Source organism: Oryzias latipes, chromosome 12, assembly GCF_053564925.1.
Source record: "Oryzias latipes strain Hd-rR chromosome 12, Olatipes_Hd-rR_3.1".
NCBI lineage: Eukaryota > Metazoa > Chordata > Actinopteri > Beloniformes > Adrianichthyidae > Oryzias > Oryzias latipes.
In genome coordinates, this window is record NC_136248.1 from 19,432,825 (window position 1) to 19,455,101 (window position 22,277).

The 22,277-nt window shown below is 40.2% G+C and overlaps 1 protein-coding gene across 3 annotated transcripts; it reads right to left on the reverse strand.

Annotated features, from left to right (window-relative positions):
- Nucleotides 1-2,994: 2,994 nt before the first annotated feature.
- gdnfa (glial cell derived neurotrophic factor a) lies at nt 2,995-10,699 on the reverse strand. Of its 3 annotated transcripts, none has more exons than XM_023960928.2 (4): nt 10,049-10,699; nt 9,420-9,491; nt 9,081-9,308; nt 2,995-5,676 (listed from the first exon to the last, which is right to left on the reverse strand). In XM_023960928.2, exons 2-4 carry the CDS (start codon nt 9,427-9,429, stop codon nt 5,117-5,119), a joined length of 798 nt encoding a protein of 265 aa, XP_023816696.1. In that variant the 5' UTR covers nt 9,430-9,491; nt 10,049-10,699; the 3' UTR covers nt 2,995-5,116. The 3 variants fall into 3 exon arrangements, with proteins under 3 accessions (XP_023816696.1, XP_023816697.1, XP_023816698.1); XM_023960929.2 differs by having other exon boundaries at nt 9,420-9,507; nt 10,049-10,186; XM_023960930.2 differs by lacking the exon at nt 9,420-9,491 and having other exon boundaries at nt 10,049-10,187.
- Between the last annotated feature and the right edge of the window lie 11,578 nt (nt 10,700-22,277).

The following is a 22,277-nucleotide window of genomic DNA, read 5'->3' on the forward strand; positions in this document are numbered from 1 at the left end:
TCTATTCCACAATGAATTATTTACTTGGAATGTTTTTAGGGAGCTGAAAATCATTCCACACTTGCCTTTTTTTTTATAATGTCTCTAAATATTTGAATAATCGTAATAATCGGGGCAGGTTAAATCCTTCAATTGACAGAGAAACGTATATAGTGATTCAAAATAAAATTTAGGATAAATTTAATATTATTAAGTTTTTAAGACAGTGGCTCAGGTGGCTGAGCGGGTCGTCCAATGATCGAAGGGTTTGCGGTTCGATCCCCGCTCCCACCAGCCAAAATGTTGTTGTGTCCTTGGGCAAGACACTTCACCCTCCTTGCCTCCAGTGTGCCTCCACTGGTGTGTGAATGTGCAGGAATGATCCCGGTGATGGTCAGAGGGGCCGTAGGCGCGAACTGGCAGCCATGCCTCTGTCAGTCTGCCCCAGGGCAGCTGTGGCTACAACCATAGCTTACCATCACCAAGTATGAATGAGGAGTGAATGAATAATGGACACAATGTAAGCGCTTTGGGTGTCTTGAAAAGCGCAGATAAATCCAATCCATTATTATTATTCAAGCTTTGTTTTGGTTGTATTTCTGCATTTTTTAGGATTTTGTACCTAAATAGGAAAAGCATTACAAATTTTCTGTTCTAAAAAAACTGATGTGAGTCTAAATAAGATTTAAAAATATATAAACTGTTTTAAGTTTCACTGTTATTCATGTCCCACTATTGTGACTCTAAACCTGTTTAGCTTCTGCCGACATTTTGACTCGTTCATTTAGGAGTAAGGGAGTCAATGAAGATTATCAACATGAAGAAAACTATCATGTCTTCATGGAAAATTCCCTCAAATGTCACTATTAAAGCAGGACATCATAAATAAATTCAAAATTCACACAAAAAAATATTACCAATAAGGTAAAATTTAGGTTTTGCAATCCAGCTTGTGTGTATTAGGGATGCAACGATTCACTTTTCCCCGCAATTCTGTTCATTCATACCTCAACTTTTGGGTGCCAATTTTGTTGCGGTTTCATACAATTTGTTTATATAAAAAAAACAAGAAAAACCAAACATTCAGAAAAATCCTTTTTTTTTTAATTTGCTATAACTGAAGAAAAACCTTTCAGTTGGTTTATATAAAGTCTAGTAAAATGTAAAAAAAACAATAAATATTAAATCCTTAGTTTTAGCAGAACATGTTTGATTCAATGTAAACTTTCTGGAATGCAGTAGAGATGCAATGATTCACTTTCCCTACGATTTAATAACGTACAGTTCGGTTTAAAACTGAGATCTGGGGCTTCCGTATTGTGTATTCATTCAAAAAAATGAATTGAAAATAGTCTTAAAGAGCAAATGGGTGGCAAAGGTTAAAAGCAACTGCCCACGTTGATGTTTTTGTTTTTCAATGACTTCATTCAGGAAGTCGGTTTTAACAGCAGCTTTGAGGATCCAACCGTCAGCAGCTGGAGGTGATGAAAGTGCAGTTTGGTTGTGGAAGGACAGGGAATCACTCATTCTGGTGATGAAGCAGCAGGAACGTGGAAAGAAGAATTTTCTGTGCAAACTGGAAACAATGGCCTGAAGCTAGAACCATTCAAGCAAGGACCAATTAAAGGCTGACTTTGATTCCAATACATTTTGTTCTTTTTTCTAACCGCCGGGGTTTCTGGGTGTTTCCCTTTACAGTCAATCATAGAACAACTGCTCAAAATATTTTCTGTTTTTTAAAAGTGTGTTTACTAAAAATGTGGAACCGGTTGACTGTTTCTTTAACAAAACCTGTAGATAACGCAAAATACTCATTAATAAACATTTTATATGCTGCTTTGAGATTCAAAGATAATCAAACACTTAACAAACATTTTTAAAGATTTACCTAATAAAGATTAAGCCAACCTCTTAATAAATGCTGCCCTGGAATGTTTTATCACTAAAGAGTGAGATAAGCAGCCCTGATTGTTAAGCTGCAAAGTTTTAGAAAATGTATTTAGTCTTGCATCAAAAATACCCCCATCTCTTCAGTTCATGCAGTCTTTTGTGCAAAGTGTGATTCCATTCAACATTATATTTGACAGGATTTGCCTCTAGTCTGCGTTTATATTGCACAGTAAAAGCATATTTAAGGAAGAGCACACAAAATCAATCAATATTCATAAGAATTAGGCAGTAAAGTTGACTTTTGGTTAATTTTTCATAAAAACAAGTGTTTGGATGGCAGCTTTCACCATCTGTGGTCAGCATGATGTTGGTTAGTGGGAGAAGTGCTTGCATCGTCTGAACGCCTCGAGTCAGTTTCATGACTCGCAGAGCTTCTGCCATCAGCTTTTACGCATATTCTGCGCGGAGTGGAAAGATTCACTTGATTTACAGCACAGTTGAGCTTTACTGCTGGCTTTTGTTTACTGTACGACCCCGGGCTCATGTTCAAGAATGCAGAACAGAAGGAGACACCACACGGCGGAGGCCACCTCTCAAACCATCTCCTCACTTCAACCTAAAAAACTCAGTCTTGGCTTTTACACAGACCTTGTGTAAACATACCTTAGCAAATTAACACCATCTGGCACTGGTTGTGTTTTCAAAGATTAATTCCAGGAGACGTGTTCATTAAATAGAAACAAGTTTACTTCTGTAAAAAGTTATAAAATGAATATTGTACAAAAATAAAGTTTGCAGAGAGCTTTGGTTCTGTAACACAAAACAAATGAGGTGACATGACAGGGTTCCTTTTTTTTCTTTTTTCTCATGTGGGTGTTAACGGAGAGAAAACAAATCTAACTTCAAATATTCACACTGCGGACTCTTTCGTATCAAACTGAAAAGTAAATTACAAAGTAGAACGAACAAACTGAATTTGCGACAGGCTTGAATCTTTTGGTATCTGTGAGGCGCTAAAGGTAGATCTCTTGGGAGCACATTCTCATCTGGAATCGTTTCTGCCCAAATCAGATGTTAAAAAAAGAAGATGATTCACTTGATGAAGTATGTTCTGATACGAGCTAGTTTTCCTCCTCTGTGTGCCGTTTGGCCTAAATTCAGATTGATGTGGATTTTTTTTTTTTTTTCCTGTGGAGGGGGGATTATTCACTACAGCTGACCTGCTTGCTGCTGGGTGGGCACAGATACCTTGGTCCCTAATCCGTGCTAACATCAAGACCTACAAGAGGCTCTCTCAGTTCCACTTAAAGCGCTGAGCAAAGCGGCGAGCTCTCAAAAGAGCCTCCTTCATGAACAGTTGGGGTTTTAATTTGGGAATAAATCTACAGCCTAAAGCGAGCTTGTTGAGCCAACCCTTTTGACTTCACTGGGTTATTCCTAAACATACTCTTTAGTCCAAATGTCTACTCTTTTGATTTCTACATCATTTGGGTGATGACAGACGCTACAGTAGCTAGACTTTTCTTTAACTGCCTTTTGCCGGCAGCGATATTTGGTTAAGACTCGCGTTGGAGGATCACTTTCAAATCCCCTTTGAGGAAATAGGACCTGTCAGTCACAGAGCAAAAAGCTGGCAGTCCTGTGAACTTTAAATCCTACAGGGACCACTGCAAAGCCTGATTCAGGCCTGGTATGAGTCCAGGGCCGGGTTTTGAATAACCAGTCCTGATCAGCCTGTTTTCTGGGGGGGCAGAGGATGAAATTTTTAAAGACCCACTCCAATACAAACCACGTTTTTAACAAGTTCTTTTAGCATTTTTCTCAAATTATAGGACATAGATAAAGAAAATTAAAACTACATTTCTTGGTATTTCTGTATTCAAACCATGGTCAATCAGGATTGTGTGACAAAAAGCTTGTAGCTGTGATGTAGCTGCTACAGTCAGCGGGCCACAAGCTCCCTGGTATCTATCTATATAGCTGGTATCTATGTCAAAATTGTACGACTGGAAAGCTCCAAGTTTGCTCACCGTTTTTGTTGCACCGATAGTGAAAGGTTGAGGTTGTGAGGGGCTGTAAGCTAGCAGGAGATAATGTCAAGAAACGGATGATGGGAAATAACGACAGGCTTACTTCGCCCCAATAGTCCAGCCCACAACTCGCGAATTTCCACTGAATTCCTGCCGCTCTGCAGGAGTTCAGTCCTACAAAACAATAGTCATAGTTAAAAGACCACTGGGAACGCTTTTACAATGGATAAAAAGAAGATGGGAGTGGGTCTTTAAAAGGGAAAATCTCTCCTTCATTTTTTCAAAGCTGCTGTCAAGCAAACACGATTCGCTTTCTTGTAAACAGACAGTAAACTGAAATGTAGTTTTGAGGCCCATCAGGCTGGATCCAGAGTGGTCACATTAAGGAGAAATGAGTGACCGCAAACAAAAAAACCATTGCAAACAAGCATCTGAGCCATCAGATCTCCTGTATTGGTCCCTGTCTCTGCATTTCTAACTAAACACTTCCTGATGACTAATGCTGATCATTTTGGAAAAAAAAAGCAAACCCCTGGAATCTAAATGTCATACACAAAGCAACACTAATATGTGTGGGAGTGTACGTTAGCCGTTGTAGTTAACTCTTTACAATGAGAAGATGCTCTACTTAGGCACCATCCAGGACGAGCAAAGCTGTTAAATAAATAAAAAAAAGACAATTTCTCTCATAAAATGGATTGAAATAAATAACAATAAGTTAATTTCGTCTTAATAAATATACCTCTTACTATTTATATATATATATATATATATATATATATATATATATATAGGAGTGGATTTGTATGCAGTTGCTCTCTGCTGTGGTTCCTTGGTTCTGATGTTTCTGTTAACATCCAGATGAGGCAGATCTTCAGACTGCCAACAAGCAAGGAAAGAAAAAAAAGACAGAAATCCTCCTTTAGGTTCTTCTGCAGGTGCAGCAGTGTTTTAGAGTCTGCAAGGCGGTGCACACCTGATACCGTTTTGGATGCACACAAACAAAATACTCAAGTGACTGTCCAAAGTTTGCTCTTGACGGGCAGTTCCAGAGTTGGTGTCTGTTTTTTCACTCCTTTTGGGGGGACAAAAATATGAGGCCTTGTGATCCCCTATGACCTTTTACACACATTTCCAACAGTAATCCGTCCCGTTGCAACAGCAGATTTTAAAAAGGGGGCGGGGTCCCGTGGCTGCTGCTCATGTCCAGTGTTTGGTCAAACACAGCCGCACTTCCTGGCTGAATGCTTTTTCAGGGTGTGATACACCACGTTGTCGTCCAAAAAGGACAGGTCGTCATCGAATGCAATTGGGCGGCAGCAGGTGCGCGAGGGCGTGTCTTTGTCTAGCTTTTTGTTGTGTGTGAGGTTGTTCAGGATCTTGTCGTAGTTGGTCTCCGCCTCGGCGCAGGGGCCGCTGCAGTATCGGAATATCAGCTCCTCCTTAGTCTGGTATCCCAGCCCCAAATCCGTCACATTGAGGTGGACCTCCTTCAGCAGGCAACCTCGGCTCTGAACGTATATCCCCTCCTTTCCCTTGTCGCCTCTGCCTCCTTTGCTGCCGCGACCTCCCCCACGACCTCTACTCTTCCTCTTGACTCCGTGCCCTCTGCCTTCCTCTCTTCTGCCTCCCGTGTTTGCTGCTTTTCTCTGCTTCTGCTCCCGCCGGCCTCTGGAGCCAATGGCGGGTTCCGATGACCTCCGCAGCCTGCTGATGGTCGCCTCGATAAAATCCATCACATCCTCAAACTGCTCAGGGTAGAAACCTGCAGCATCATCTAAAAGGCAAAGAGTAAAAAAGTTATTTGGAAGGTTAAAGCAGTTTTCAGCTGTCCTGAAGTCCAACAGAACATTTTGATGAGTTTCATAATTATTTGAGCTCAAAGTTTAACTTGTAGTGAGAGGGTTGCAGGTTTTGAAAACATAGCTGAAGGATAGTTTCCTAAATTAGACCTGGAAATGTAGTAAAGATTCTTTTGGTGGAATTATTTGTATTCATTCATCCTCCTACAAATCTGTTTACATAACTCCAAACTATCTCATAAAAATTGACAAAAGACTGCCAGTTTTAGGTTTTTTAAAAGAAAACTGAGCTTCTTTTCTTTTTTCAGCTCCTAAAATCCTTTGAAATGTATTTTTCGGAATTCAATGAGGAAGAATTTCCAACATTTTTCTAAGTCCATTCAGTCTATTTTACTCCAACGATTCCCTTTCAGAGCAAACAAATTTACTGGATCTGTGTAAAATTCTGCATGCACGTTCTAAAGAAAATCCAAACAAACTTGATCAAAACAATTCAAAACTTAAAGTACCTTATCATCAAAAATAAAATACTTTTCTGTGAACATTAGGCTATGTGCAAGTATATTAATAATAATTATAATTAGAGAAATTACAATTTATATTTTATTTTATATTTTTTACATTTAGATGTTGCAAATGTCATCAGGACATAATATATGCACAAATGTGACAGGTACAAAAGAATAGAATCTAATTTTATTACAGACTTGAGGTCCAAATGTCAGCACAATATAAAACATAATAAATTGATTTTCATTTAGAAAAGAAATTGCAACAGTAAGGTGATTGCCCTGACTTCTTGTCAGATGCGCAGCTTCATTTCTCCAATCTCTCCTAAAGGCCACATCCTAAAAACTGTCATTTAGGGGTTTTTTTTGTTTTTGCTGAAGTGATGAGAAGCTAAACATACTATAGTGATAGAAAAAATGTCTCACTGTTTACCAGGCAAAACTATACATTAAGAAATGTCTGATGTTAACATTAAAAAAAAGATTTTCCTCAATGAAATGCTATCTAAATATTCCTGGTTCCTGTTTACAAAGTGGAATTTGGAGCAGCACCATTATTAGATGAGAGGAACAAACTGGAGAAATGAAGCCTCACTGCACCGCAAAGCTGTAGATCAGGTTAGGGGTTTACTGCTGCAGTCAGGGGTTTAGGGGTTTATTTTGGTGATGGCAAAAAGTTGTTTCCAACAAAAAAATAGCATCATCTGAGTGCAAGAAGAAGAGGGGGAAAACAGTCTGCAGAGGGATCCATGTCACTTAACTGTCAGTGGTTCAGAAGAAACAGTTCAGAAAAATGACATTTTGTGTCTTACATTTTTTCTTTTGCTTTAATTTCACTGTAAATGAAATTCGAAAAAAAAAAACTCTCTACACTGACGCTTCTTAGCCAGATGCAGCCAGTTCCTGGAGTTTCCTCTCCTTGCCAAGAAAACGCTCTGTTTTCCTTCAGTCTAAACTAAACATCTCTCTATCACCCGCCTTCAATTTGACAAACAGATCTGAGCATAATACACAAAACTGAAAAATATAAGAATAGGCAGAGTTTTAAATTTTAGTTAAAAAATGGCCTTTATCTTCATCCAGGAGGATTTTTCAGGGAGCAGTTGGAGGATGAAGGTTCGGGGGCGCTGTAAAATCCACATTTTCCCTTTTGTTTTGGTTCCAGAAGAAGAGACTGTGTATTTAAGGAGCTTTTTTTCTTTTTTTGTAAGTAAAGAGCATCAGGTTCCCATCATACAAAACACGAGTCATTAAAAGTTAACCCAGCAAGCTTTATACAGGAACTTCCTGAGCTGAACCAGTAGGCACAAACCCATCTCACGGCCAAAAGAGAGATTTGATTTAAGGACGTTTTGACTGAAAAGGCCAAAAGTGAGGGAAAAAATCACATGTTTTGAGTTATATAGCTGAGGCAGATCGAGGTGGAAATTGAAAACACACACCAGCACCATGTGCTCTGAGAAGAAGCCTTGGACCTTCCTGAGTCCTGCGTTGCTTCTATCATAAAGTGATGTCTCTGCTTTAACACAGATCTGGAAACACTAAGGTCATCAAAACATATTTCCCTGACACAAATCAATTAGGCTGATTCTAATAGGATTACCTGTGAGAGTGTGGGGGTGTGTTAGCGTGTGGATGTGCGTGAACATGTTGCATCAAGAAGTTAGAGCCGGCGGGATGAGGTATCTGGCAGGTGGCGTTGTGGTTAACTCAGGGCTCCTCTACAGTAGTGTCGACTGACTCTGCTCTGTTACCTCGGTCACCTGATCTGCCTCAACTCCACAGATGATTGTCTGTGTATCAGGTGATCCAGGGCCAATCTGGTTTGACACAACTAGCCGTTAATTTAGACACCCACTATTGTTTGTCAGGTAACAAGAAGGCTGCAACAAGCGCAGCTGCTGACAGACTAGACTCCTCCAGCAAATTAGGTGATTCATGCAGATTTTGTGGAGCATTTAACAAATGCTCTGTTTAAATGAAAGGTGGCTAAACTGGCTACCCCCCCAGCAAGATCCAATTGGATAATTTAAAAGAAAGTTTGTCTTGAACACTCCACACAAACCAAACGCTCAACCCCTCTTGGCGCGGCGCTTCTGTTTACCCGATTAGTGAATAGTTAATAGTCTGGGTTACTCAGCAGATCTGTGATGTCACCCCATCCAAACAGAGGAAGAAGTGGCAGGACAAACACTTGCCTAAATGTTCCATTCCCTATCCAGTTCCTGGCTGTGTTTACCCCAGCGTGAAGATGATACGATGTCACACTGATCCAAACAAAATAAATTCCTGCCCACTGTCTCTGTTAAAGTGAACATAAACACAGAACTCTCACTTAGAGCCTCCAACTCTCTGATGTGGTCCAGCACCTCTGCCTCCAACGATTCCTGTGACCTGGTTCTCAGTGTCTTCACTAAAACAAGCCATGACTCCTGAGTTTTGGCAGATGGGTAAAGGTCATGGGTGTCTAAAGCAGCAAGGAGGCAGAGGTGAGTATAAACAGAGGGAGACAGGGAATGTCTGCGGAGCCGTTGGTGCTCTTACTACGCTGCAGGGTTACACATCAGCGTGATGTAAGGCAGCAATAAAACGAAAATTATGATCTTCCACCTGATAACCTCAGTGTATGAGAGCCTTATCAAATCTGCACCACACCCCCACTTGCAATCACTTTAGGTGGTGTTCCTAAAGTCTAATTAGTGGAGACACATTGATTACTCTGCCATAAAAGCAACGTGGCGACATTCATGCAGATTTATAGAATAAACTAATTATCTATAATGTGTTTTCGACATCAATACCCTTCATGCACATGTTTCCGCAGCTGCTTTAGATAGATGATTTGGCAAAAGCGTGCACTGTCTGCTTACACTGATCCTCCATTGAGATATCTTTCAGTTTGCGCTCCTTGCGCTGGAACAGTGGCTCTTCGTCTTCCACAGACAGGGACGCAGGATGACTGCTGCTGGGAAAGTAAGTCCTCTTGGCTGGATGAGTGCTTTGGTAAAGAGGCCTTGTAGCAACAGAGCTCAGCAGCAACAAACACGTGGCCAAAACATCCCATAACTTCATTTTAGACTCAGTTCCTATAAAGAAAGCTGTGAAAGAAAGAGGCAAGTGTGCTTTATTATTTAATTTTAAGGTAAAGTGGCTTCCAAATGCACATGTGTATCCAAAAATGTCTAGCAGTAATGTGTGTTTAAACGTACCCCAATTCATTCTGTATTAATAACTGTGTCATCATGTCAAGAGGCTCTGATCCACACTTTATCTGGTGTATGCTGTGAACACACAAATCTGAGTCAAACACCAGATTAATTCAGATTATTAATGTAACAACAAAGTCAACAGTAGATGAAAGCTTTTTTTAAGCGCCCTGCTTGTTCTTTTGTTTGCGTAAATTTGTGCGTAAACCTGCCAAATCTGATGGTGATTAGGCTCCTTTTGCGCTGTAATATGAAGTAAGGATTTGCTGCTCGTATTGCAGAACTAGGAGTACGCCTCACATACAAAAAATGCGTTGATTAAAGCATACACCAAAGCCTTTTGGCAACAATAGCATAAATAGTGGTGTGAGTGAGCCAGATGGCGATCCCCAAAGCTTACGTGACAACGTCTGATGGCATGTTGAGTCTGCCTTAAACCTAAACAGCCTTGCATGGATAAATGCTGGGCTTAAACTTAAACCACAAAAGTCTAATATACAACAAAATCCCAAATCAAAACTTGTTTTCTTCTTAAATGAACCAAATTAGGATCCATTTAAAAATATTCGTGCATTTTGCGCGCTGATCACAACAAGTTGATCATAATCTGGATTTAAAAGCACCATCCTTACCTTACATATGCCCCATCATGACTTAAAACTCGCTTGACTGTTGGTGTTACAATCCAAACAGAAAACACATTTCGTTTAGCGTCCCCAGCTGACTTGGCTGGGTGAAATATTTCAAAAACATCGATGAGCAAATGTCCCCAGAGCGGGGTCAAATTCAGCTTTAGTCCAAACAAAAAAGGAAAAGAAAGAAAAACAGATAGGCTATAGGTAATGTGCCAGTTTTTCACAATCCGACCCTGCGTTTCGAGCAAACCATGCGTCTCTCTCCAGTGACCAGTCTCGTAGGAGTCCAATCCAAGGCGAGGTGTAGGAGGCAGTGGACCGAGTGCCACTGTGCCTTGCGGGGCTTCAGTCGCTTAAAAATTGGACGCTACGTTTCCGGGCTGGAAATCCGAGAGAGATCCACCATCTCCGGTTGAGAGGAGCCTAATGAAGACATCGGTGTCTCCAGCACACAAAGTGAAGCGTAAAAGTTGTCCGTTTCCCCCCAAATTAATAACCCCTCAACAAAACAACCAAAAACGCCCCTTTATCCTGAATAAACAACAAAAAAAAGCTTCTCAAACTAATCTTGACGTGGTAAACATCTCATTCTCCATTCCCTGCGTGGAGTGTCCATGCGCGCCGCGCTCCAACTGCACTGAAAAGCAGGACAGATGTCTGCGCATATCACAACACCGGGCGCACAGCGCTGCTTGGAGAGATTTATAGTTTAGTGCGCTCTGACGTTTGATGGGAGTTTGTGTCCGCCCCTCTTTTATAGATCTCAACGAGAGTAGTGAGTAACAGACGTCCACTCATCTCTCCAAAACACCCCTGGATCCTGGTTTGGGGGAGCGCAGTTTTCAGATGTCTTGGAGATTATGTCACACTTCTCGATGTCCCCGGCTTAGATTTCAGTACGCGGCATGCGATTTGGAGATGTTTCTAACCTGATCTTCATGCTCTCTGCGCCTCGGTGTCAAGTTCCGTCTCACGTCTGCACACATCTCAAATGAAGAAGCCTCACTGCGCTTGCTGCTTCCAGAAGTTGCACATGATTATAATTCATTCTGCAGCAAAAAAATAAATAAATGAATAAACGAAATAATGCCGCCAAAGCAACGGCCAGGGCGCGCGTATCATTACGCACATCCCAAAAGGGAAGCCTCTCCATGTTCCTTTCATGATTCACACGCCTCGCCCGTCTTTCATCTGCAGCAAAACGGAATTCCACGAGTTACTCAAAGAATCAAAGTGTTCCTGTGCCAGGATTCAAACCACAACCAAACACTTTGCGTGTCCAGGAAGCTCTCTGGTTTGAGTTTAGCACACGAAGCGCAGCTGAACAGAGTTGCCGGATAAAAGGATGGAAATCCTCGCAATGACACCTTAAATCCCGCGCTGACTTACCTGTTGTTCAGTTGCATTAAGACTCTCATTTGTTTGCTCAAGATCACCAACGTCTTGTTATTACATGTTTTCTTTCAGACGTTTGGGTGCCCTGCCCATTCCTGCATCTGCATAACCTGCCAAGTCCCCATTGTATGGATTCCTCACTGTCAGGTTCTCACATGGCTTCATTGTATTGCTGTCAGCTGTTAATGGTTCATTTGTCCTGGTAGAGGCATCTGGATGTATATGATGCTCTGTTTTTGATTTCTTGCGAGTTGGATGCAGACATTTTTGTCTGTCCCTTCAAAAGATTTTATGAAAGAAGTTAGTTATGTTCATGCACAAAACTGCATCTTTGTGCATCTCCCACCTCAGATTAGTTGCTTTTTAAATATTGATGAGGAGATTTTTTTTATATTTTTTATTGGTTTCTTCTCAAACAAAACTCCTGAACAAAAACAATATTGTAAAGGCGCATCATAAGTTTAAAATATTCCCATTTACTTCTGCAAGTATTTATTCAGTGTCTTGGTCCAGACAATAGCTTATTCTTTACCAATATCATAGGCTCAGACTTTTTCTAACTTTACAGTCCCATTCACCCAAGCACACACACACATTCACACACTGATGCTGAACACTGGCATCAACCTATAACCCCCAGGAGGATGTTGGTGTCTTGCCCATGAGAACACTTCAGCAAGGCAGGAACCAAATGTGTGATCTTCAGATCAGAGGTCGACCACTCTGCACCACGGCCAGCCAAAATCTTTGGTACACAATAATAAGGATTTAGAAATCTTCCTTTGTTATTCTTCTGGCATGTGATGGTGGAAGTTTCTGAACAAGCAGGTGTAGAGGCTGAATGAAAAAAATGCAACTTCTACTGCTTCTCACAAGAAAGAACAGCCTCAGAAGAGGAAAAGTTGAGAGCAGCTTTCCAAACCAGATCTTCGTTAAAGGAATGTTCTCCAAATGTAGCAGTGCCAAGTTGTTTGTAGAAAGACAATATTTCTCCAATAAGGATAATTGTCGTCTGATGCCTCCTTAACTATCTTTAAAGAAAATAAAACAAAGTTTTAAGAGATACAAAAATTAAAAAAATATATTTTGTATTATCAACCTGACTTGCTTGATTTTTTTCTGATTGATGACTGAGAGCAGCAATTTAGCCGATTGTCCAGATTTATTTTATTTTGTGAGGGTGGGAAAGTCTGTCCGGAGTTATAGCCGACAGAGGTGGCATTGTCCATGGCTGTCTGCTGATGTGTCACCAAAGGAGTCCTCTGTGACCCCCATCTGCCTCATACAGGCAGAACTGTAAAGATAATGGCCCCCCAAAATAGATGCATCTCAGAGAGCTTCTGTATGTGAGCGTGCAGAACACCGAGGATGTCATGAACCGCCTGAGATTAATACTGGAGTGACTATTATAAATATTCATTTGTTGTGGAGAGAAATATGAGTAAGCTGCAGAAATCACCACCACATGAGAGTTACTCAGACTGAAAAATCATATTTGATATTTTTTTTGTGTTGCTATTAACAGGAATTTTAGATCACTCTTGCCCCACATCTCCCTTTCTCAGGTGCTCAAATCTGACACTAAATTCAGCTTTAAGTCCAGATTTTTGAATTTTTTGTTTAATAACTGTTCAATGGTGCAAAGTTACATTATATTGCAGTTTTTCCTTATGTTTATTTGAGTAAATGCTGCTTTTAAAATGCAAATGCTTTTGGGCATTTGATCAACAAATGCCCAAAAACTACAGGGCAGAGGGAGACATACTGATTTATCTGATACAATCCCTATTTACTCCCACAAATGCTCATTTAGATTTAAGCTGGCAGCAATTTTTAGTTATGAAGAAGTCTGCAGTCTTTTGACAGTGACAATGGTTCATGCTGGTGTTCTGCAGCTTCCTTTGAAACTGGCAGGAATTTTGTATGTTTAGTGTAACTGCTGACTTCAAAGGGCGAAAAGGGAACCCAGATGCAGATCTGAATTGGTATACATTACGCTACGAGTAAAAATGCAGCCAAATTCGCTTTGTTTAACACGTGTACTCTATTACACATGGAGTTGTTGATGCAGCTGGAGCAAAATTAAGTTAGGCATATATATTTTTCAAGTTTCGGCCACCAAAAAAACGCCCCATTTACTGACAATCTCTAATTTAAAAAAAATCAATTTAGACAAAAATGCCAAAATTTTTGTTTATTTATCTCCCATTGTGCTCCATTTCCCTTTAATGTTGTCACATTCTAGGGATTGTTTTTTCTGAGAGGAAATAGACAAAAGTGACAAGTTTGAAAAAACAACTCTTCATCCTGCCATATGCTTCAGAACATGTCATGTTTCTGATTTTCTTTGAATTTTAATGTAGAATACTTGGAAAACCCGTTCTGAACAAGGAAACGGTGGGGGGAAAACCAAGGACACTTGTTTCATCCAGAACTTGTGTTGTGCAAGTTACTTCCTTCCAGTGGTATTCCATATATCTCAGGCCTGTCTGAAAAACTTAAAAGGATTTTCAAACAACATAATATCCCAGTTCATCTCAAACCAGTCAATACCCTCAGACAGAAACTGGTTCATCCAAAGGACAAAATTCCCAGCTACAAACAGAGTAATGTTGTGTACTCTATCCACTGCAAAGAGAACTGCAATGAACAGTATATAGGAGAAACCAAACAACCGCTACACAAGCGGCTTTACCAACATCGCAGAGCCAACCCAAGTGGACCTGAGTCTGCAGTGCATCTCCACCTGAAGGCCACAAACCACTCTTTCAAGGACAGTGAAGTCCGAATTCTAGCCAGAGAGAAAGGATGGTTTGAGCGAGGAGTGAAAGAAGCCATCTTTGTCAAGAAGGATAAACCTTCTCTTAATAAGAATGGTGGTCTCAGGTTTATTCTTCCATCCATCTACGGCAGTGTTTTGAAACCTAAACAAACCAAACCAGTTCCACCTGAGTCGTTAACCGCTGAAAGAGACGACCATTTTGGAGAGGGAGTCACTGACTCCCCAACCCCCAGCTGAGGACAAAGGACTATTAACGACCCGAAACCACATAGGCTAAGTGGACAACACCTCCAGTTTCAGGTCTGACTCCTCCCCCAATGAGCGCATATATACCAGCTCTTGACCAGCTATTTCAGAATTGACAAAGCCTCTTGGATAAGAGGTGAAACGTCTTCCAACTTTAAAACCAAGTCCAGATGACATCCCCTAAACCTACTACAAAATGACTGTTATAATTGATTAATTTTGGTAAAGTAAGAGCAACTTTCTGGTTTAATTAGTTTAGTTTATAAAAAAGAAGAAAAAAAGAAAATCTACTTAAATCAGGGTGACATGAACCAAATAGAGAGCCTCAGAAAGACTAAACAAAATTGTATACTTTAAAAAAGCAGATTATAGTTATTGCACTGAAAAGTACAGATTGATTTGGGGAAAACAAAAATGAACCCTAACAGGAGGTTTGTTACTGTTTTAAGTCAAAATGACTGAAACTAGCTTAAAGTGAGTGACCAAGTGATTTTGTTTGGGCGTTTTTTTAAATCTGTTAATGCCTTTAAACGCTTGATGGTTTTACTGCTTTGCACTATCACTTTGTCAGTGATTGGTCTATTGTAATACAAAGTTTTTTGTTACTTTTATTCTTCTTCCACTTTCGGCTTCTCCCATCAGGGGTCGCCACAGCGAACAAGTCGCATGGTAAATTTGGCAATGTTTTACGCCGGATGCCCTTCCTGACGCAACCTTCTCAAACCGGGCTTGGAACCGGCAGAGGTAAAGAAGGGAACTTTCTGTTACTTTTATACATTACTTTTTTAGTGAGTTACCTCCAACCCTGTCCGTCACATTAAAAAAACGTGGCAAGCTGCTGATAAAGACAAAAAAACCTGCAGTAAATTAAACATGATCTAAGTGATGTGGAACTACCATCCAGGCAAAAAGAGACAATGGATAACAGGTTTGTTAATAACACTTTAGAGCCCTGTTTAGAAACAGCAATGAGGGTTGGAGTTTGTTTCCTGGAATGGTTAACTTCTTTGGGCCAATGTGAACATTGTTCAACTCCAGTGCATTTCAGTAACCTGCCTGCAGCAGAATATAGGGGTAGCCCTGGTGCAGAGGTAGAGCAGTCGACCTCTGATCTGCAGGTTTGGTTCCCTTCCTGTCCGGTCATGTGTCAAAGTGTTCTTGGGCAAGACAATGAACCCCACATTGTTTCTGGTGGCTGTAGGTTGGTGCCAGTGTTCAGCAGTGGAACTGCCATCAGTATGTAAATGTGTATGACTATAAAAGTAGTAAAGTGCTAAATAAGTGTACACCATTTACCATTTGTTCAGTATGCCAAGCAGCAAAACTGAGCCAAGAGACTGAGTGATGAGAGCGCCGTGTATCTCAAATATAGAGGAGAAGGAACAACACACAGCAAAAGTTCACGTTTTCACAGATTCAAATAAAGACCATTTTAAGAACAGAATCTTATGCCTATTTATGGCCTGTTTAACAGACATTAAAAAAATAAGTTACAATTAAATTTGCTGATGTCAACCAGGACATAATAAGTGTGCAGTTCCCCCATACTGTCCAGGGTCAATCAAATAAATTATTATTTATGTAGGACATTAAAAAGAATTGTTAGATGATTGAGGTACTGCACAAACTATAATAAAAAAATTAAGAAGGACTTTAAACCAAAAATAAACAAGTATCACACCCAAGCATGAAAGATTTTCAGTTAAAAAAAAGCAAAACAACTATTATTCAAACAAAAAAAAACCCAAGAAAGAAGTTAAACATCTGAATCCTGAAGTAAACAGGAAGCCGGAAAAAAGCAAACGCCGTAGTCGTGGGATCATATTTTTTTGTTTGTTAAGTTAGTGCACCTGTTTTGTGTTCTTTTGTCGTACTTTCAAAAGAGCTTAATTTTGTTTTTTACTACTTCTTACTTTTGTTACAAATCAAGAGTTTGGAACATATAAAAAAAGTGGGCTGACATTACTGGAAAGAAATAATTGTAAAATAATCGGTGTCATATTGAATGCGCCTTCCTCTTTTCTCAATAACAGATGGGAGTCTGAAAAACCTTTAAAGATGAAGGAAAAGCTGCTTGTCAGCTTTTATTCATTGTGCTACTCTCTTCCCATTTTTATTGCAATATCTGTATACTGCTGCTGACCTTTTCATTTAAAGTCTTTAAAAACCTGTGGTGTGGTTTGCAATGCAAGAAATAAACACTTAAGGGGCAAAGACAGTTAGAAAATGCATAAATCCTTTTATCTTTTGAAACTCGATGCCACAAATTGTGCCTAATTTTGTCATTTCAAACCACAAATAAAAAATCTGTGAAATAATCTTTTTCCAAAACATTACTGTTACAGTATTTGGTGTTTTCATGGCATTGCCTCCACTGCTTGCTCAAAGGTTTTACCTTGGATGTTGATGGTAGTGACTTGTCACTCTGTCTTCAGCGTGTGCCGAGCACAAGTGCCAGTTGTCTACCGCAGAAAGCTCAGCTGTCGGCTGGCACAGAGCCTGGCTTCACTTTTGGCACACAGACACGGAACAGGTAGTCAGGACAGAAAGGATTGGCATAGCTTTCAGCAGATCCATTAGGACGTGCCACACTCAGATTTGGCCTGCCGCCACGCCATTGTGTTCCATGTGGTTCGCACGCTGCTCCAACATTTTCAGGTTGAGTGTTTCTTGGCATCATTCTGTGGCCGTTTTTTTTTTTTGAGGGACAGAAATATGTGCAAGCATGGAGAGATGTGTCTGGCTGGATGTAAGTGAGCGCATGCAACAGTGTGTAAATGAGATCACTTGGTACTATCAAAGTCCAGGCAGGACTATGACACTGTTATAAATAGAAGGGGAGGAAGTGAGGAAGGTTAGCTCTCTAAGACACAGATACCTCATCAACATATGAGGGCTTTTAAAAATCCGTACATGTGCATTTAGACTGTGGTGCACTTCAGTCTATATTTGCAGTGTAATAAAAGTGACACATTTTTGCACTTGAAGTCAAAGGCACATTGATCTGTAATCACCTTAAAGACCCACTCCAGTCCTCTTTTGATCCATTTTTCGATGTGTTTCCGATGGTCTTTTGATTATGATTATCCTGCTTTTAGCCAAAAAACCTGAGTCATTTTCTAGGACATAGTTTTTGCAAAGTGGCAGGAGTTCATCAGAAATTCACCTCTGAATTGGTGCAGAGTAAGCCTGCCCCAATTTCCAGTCATCCATCAGTTTACACTCTTTTCCGCTAGCTTACAGCCCCTCATACCCCAAATCAAACATTAGCGGTTCAGCAAAAATGGTGATTAATACTGGAGCTATTCAGCTGTACAGTTTTGAGCCAGATGCCAGCTTGGAAAACAAAGACGTACTTGGATCCATGTGTCTACAAGCGGATGCATCATAATGGAGCACAGCGGGAAGCTTGTGGCCCGCTAAGTGTAGCTTCTGTATCACAGCTTCAAACTTTTTATAACTGTATTTTTTCATCCATAACAATTTGAATAAAAAAATTACTCAGAAATACTATTTTAATTGTAATTGTCTTTTTTCTTCACCATGGGAAAAATGCTACAAGAAGATGTTAAAAACACCAGAAACACAAGTTTCATGAAGGTGGGTCCTTAACTGGTGGGTTTGGGAAGATTATGGGTGTATTGATAAGGTGTTTTTAATTGATAGTGGGTGAATTACATCTGCATAAATAGCTGCAGGACAAGAGAAAGTACAAGAAGTCCCAAGAGAGAGGAAATGGAAGTTGTTGATATGTTAGCATTTGTGGCCCTGCAAATTTTTAACATCTCATTGCTTTTAAAAAAAAAAAAAAGAGTGAAATCTGAACAGATGGGAAACATAGATGGACTCTTTGAGATGCATTTCTTGGCAGCTTCCCAAACTATATGACTTCCACTGGGAGAATTGTATTGGCTTTCCGCATTTGAACAATTTCTATAAAATGTACGTTTTGTGTGATGTTTATGTGAAGTTGCTCGCCCCCGCTAAAGATCGTGGCTGTCGGTGTGCTGCTCTTTAACCCCAAACACAGATATTTACCTGGCATGACTTTGAACCCTGACTTTGGGCAGCTGTCAGTGGCGCCTATCTTAGAAAGGGGGACATGTGGGCTTCTAACATGCTTCCCTGAGGTGGCACCGTGTCAGACTCAGTGCTGGCTTTAAAGTTTTTAACATTCAAAGGCAATCCGCCAAGGCATGCAGGACCACATTACTAAATAAACAGGACGGGCTAAGTGCTGATCGCAACCACTACACAAGGATGAAAAGCTCCCCTGGGAAGGGTCACTATTAAGCTGGTTGTTGTCCATTTGTTTAATGCATCTGTATCAGTTTACAGATTTAAACAGAGATATTTTGTTTATAATCTCAAGCACTCATGCCTGCTCGCTGCTGACAGAGAGCTGGATAAAGCCGGGTCTTGACTTTCACAAGACCCAGAGACCCTGCTCAAACGTAACAAGGTCGGACTAATTGGAGCAGGAAGTAACGAGGATGTCTTTGGGAAGGAGCAGCCGTGGTTGGAGATTGATAGCAGAGAGGGTCAGATCCCGTTTCTGCATTGGTCCCCGTTCTAATCCAGCTTGGTATGTGTTGAGATCAGAGCCGCTTCCTTTCGCTGCAGCCATCCGGCGGCCGAGTGCTGAGACCTGCTGACTTTGGGTCCCTCTGGAGCAAGAAAGGGTTAGAAAACCGTCTGGTACAGGCTCGCCGTGGGAGCCAACCTTGATGACAAGAAACTCAAAGAGAAGTGACCCAACAAAAACAGTCCCACTGGCCATTTCAGGTACTGACCCCCTGAGAAACGTGGTCCTAGACAGCTGTGTGTTCCCCTTGATGTATTTTTGTCAGCCACTTACATAAATACATTGTGGCACACATGCACATCCGCACACATGGAGAGTGCACACTCCTGTTGACACTATGCACACAAAAACACACACACTGAGTTACACACACAGGGATCAGGCTACCTGTCAGTAATACCCCAAGGATATTATGTCTCTGTAAGCAGACTGGACAGTTGATCATAGCAGCACAGCCACACAGTCACTTTGATGTAAATAACATCATGCAGTCACCTTGAAAATCGCTTGAACTGAATGTAAAAAACGGGAAAAAATACCTTTATCTCCTTTTGTTATTGTCGTTTTTTCTTCCATCATCCTAAATGTGTTCTATGCGTTCCACATTAACACGAAAACACAAAAACCAGTAAATTTATGAGTGACATGAGATACAGAGCAGTGAGTAAACATTTTAAAATTCCTTTCATTTTCATTTATTTAAAAAGTGACAACTCACAGCTGAGGTTGTGCTAATGTGCTACACAAAAAGCAAAAAGCATCAAAATCAAGCTTTATCAATTAGGATTGTTATAATCCAGTTTAGTCCAGATAATTCCAGATTATCTTAATTAGATAATGACAGCCTGTTTAAGTGACCAACAGATTACTTCAGAGGATTTCCTGGGTAATCCCTGGACAGGCAAAAGGGGACAGCTGAGAAGAAAACATCTCCTATGGAAGATTTGAGCAGAAACCTTCAAGCCGACTCTGTAAGGACGAGCATTTGCCACGAGTTTTTCAGCCAATAGACCAAATTAATTAAAATAAACAACATCATGAAAAATTCTCACACATCAGGATTTGTAATGTCAACCAGTCTGCAAAACGTGGCCTTGAGCAATTGTGGGCATTTCAGAATGGCAATGATCCAAAATACAATGACTGGTGGATGATATATTACCATTTTGCAGTCATGACTAAACTGGGTCATTGACGAGAATTCTATCCATTTGAACAAACCCGACGTCGACAATTTAGGATTCCAGGACAGGTCAGAAGAAGAAAAATTTGCTGTAACAGGAAAAAAATAACTGGTCAGGCAAAAAAGGTAGAATTAGGAACATGAGTTACACACTCAGGAGTCAGGGAAATTTGAAGAGACAAACAGGGGGAAAAAAACAGAACATCTGAAAATCAGAAAACAACTGCAGAAATTAGACCAGATCAACAAATACAAAAGCCCCAAACCTTTTTTTCTATTGGACAAAAGATATGAGTACGTCATTGCAGCATTAAGGAACCATTAAAATAGGTGAGCAAAAAGTCACTAAACTTCTGCCTCAGGACAAAATCGTTATGTAAATGAAGCAGAGAGGTAACATGATGATGATAAAACCACTGGAACATCTGTTAAAAGAGATGTGTGAGTGACTGTAACAACGAAACAGAACTAAGATGATAAAACTTAAAAATCTTTAAAACAAAAAAAAATTAATTAGTACCTGCAGCAACGAGGAAGGGGGAAGGTGACGGACACAAAAGCAATAAAACATCTGTTAGAAGACAAGAGACATAAACAACAACATATACAATAAAAGAGAAAACAGACATGAGAACAGTTAGCGAGGATTATGTAGATTTCATCTTTAGTTTTTCAAACACCAAAACCATATAAAATCTTACCAACTAAGTTAAAACACCTCACCATCTTCCACCTCTGACTAAAAATATGTACGAAACAAAATTACCCTTTTATGTTTACCAGTTTTAAATTTTTAAACTACTTTAACAGCATAAATCTCAAGGATTAAGATTGTTACAACATACTTCCACTCAGCTAATTCTTGTTATAACAAGAAAGGTGAGTCAAATGCAGCTGCAGCCTTGGACTTTATTTCTCCAACAGCAAGTAACAAGTAGTTCCAAATAACAAATATAGCAAACTTGCAACAAGTCGATTAGATGAAAATACTGCCAAAGTGTAATTATTTTACTTGGAAGGTGACAGTGTGAAGCTTAAGGAGAAAGTTGTATGGGTGGATACTTTTGACCCCACCTAATTTGACCACTAATATAAGACATCTGTGAAATAAAAATCATATGTTGGTGAATTTGATGTGAAAGAGCAAAAACTCAATTTCTCAGTGAGTTAAACTTTCCTTATCTAAATAAGGCCAACATGTTGCTATAAATACATTTTAAATGATTCATTTATTGCTATCTGTTCATTGATTAGACAGCTGGGTTGCATTATGCATGTGAAGTGGTGAATAAAACAAGGAAAATGTCAGCATGATTCCACAGAATATCATATTGATCCAAACAAGGAGGTCAGGTTGAGCTGGCAATCATGGAGGTGATTCACCTCAAGGCCAGGAGTGTCTGCTACCCAAGCACACGAGGCCACATAGTCCTTTGGGGCTGAAAGGAAACTTCAAGCTCTTCCCATTAATTGCTTCGGGAGTACCTGATAGCTGAAGTATCTGCAAACATGTGGTGAGTTCAGAGTTCAAAGTTCAGGTGTCGCATGTTTCTGAACGTTCTCATGCTTTCATTTGGTTTCTTCCAGGGAATAAAAGCATAAATGCCACCTAAGAAAAAGAAAAATTCTTTTCAGGTGTTTGGAACTATTCACCTTAGATTATAAATTTACATTCTTCGCAAGGTAATTTTTGTCCACGGTTTGCAGGACAGCATTTCAAGAGCTTTAAGTGACTGTCAGGAAATATTTGACTTCAAATCTTACAGCAATCCAAAGATCCTTTATCAGTTTGAGTCAGTGTGCGAGCCCCACAGCTGTCTTCTGACCTATGACAGACAAACTCACACCAGGTTAGGATGCAGAAATGGTTCGTGTTACGCACATTTGGCATGCGCACGTCTGTGAGTGGAATCGCCGGCAACACCTCTGACACACCGAAACAGCTGAAAACACTGAAGATGAACGAGATCCTCATGAATGAGAGGGAGGAAGATGCACAGCCGAGGCTGAGTGTTCACGGTGGGAATGTAATTGA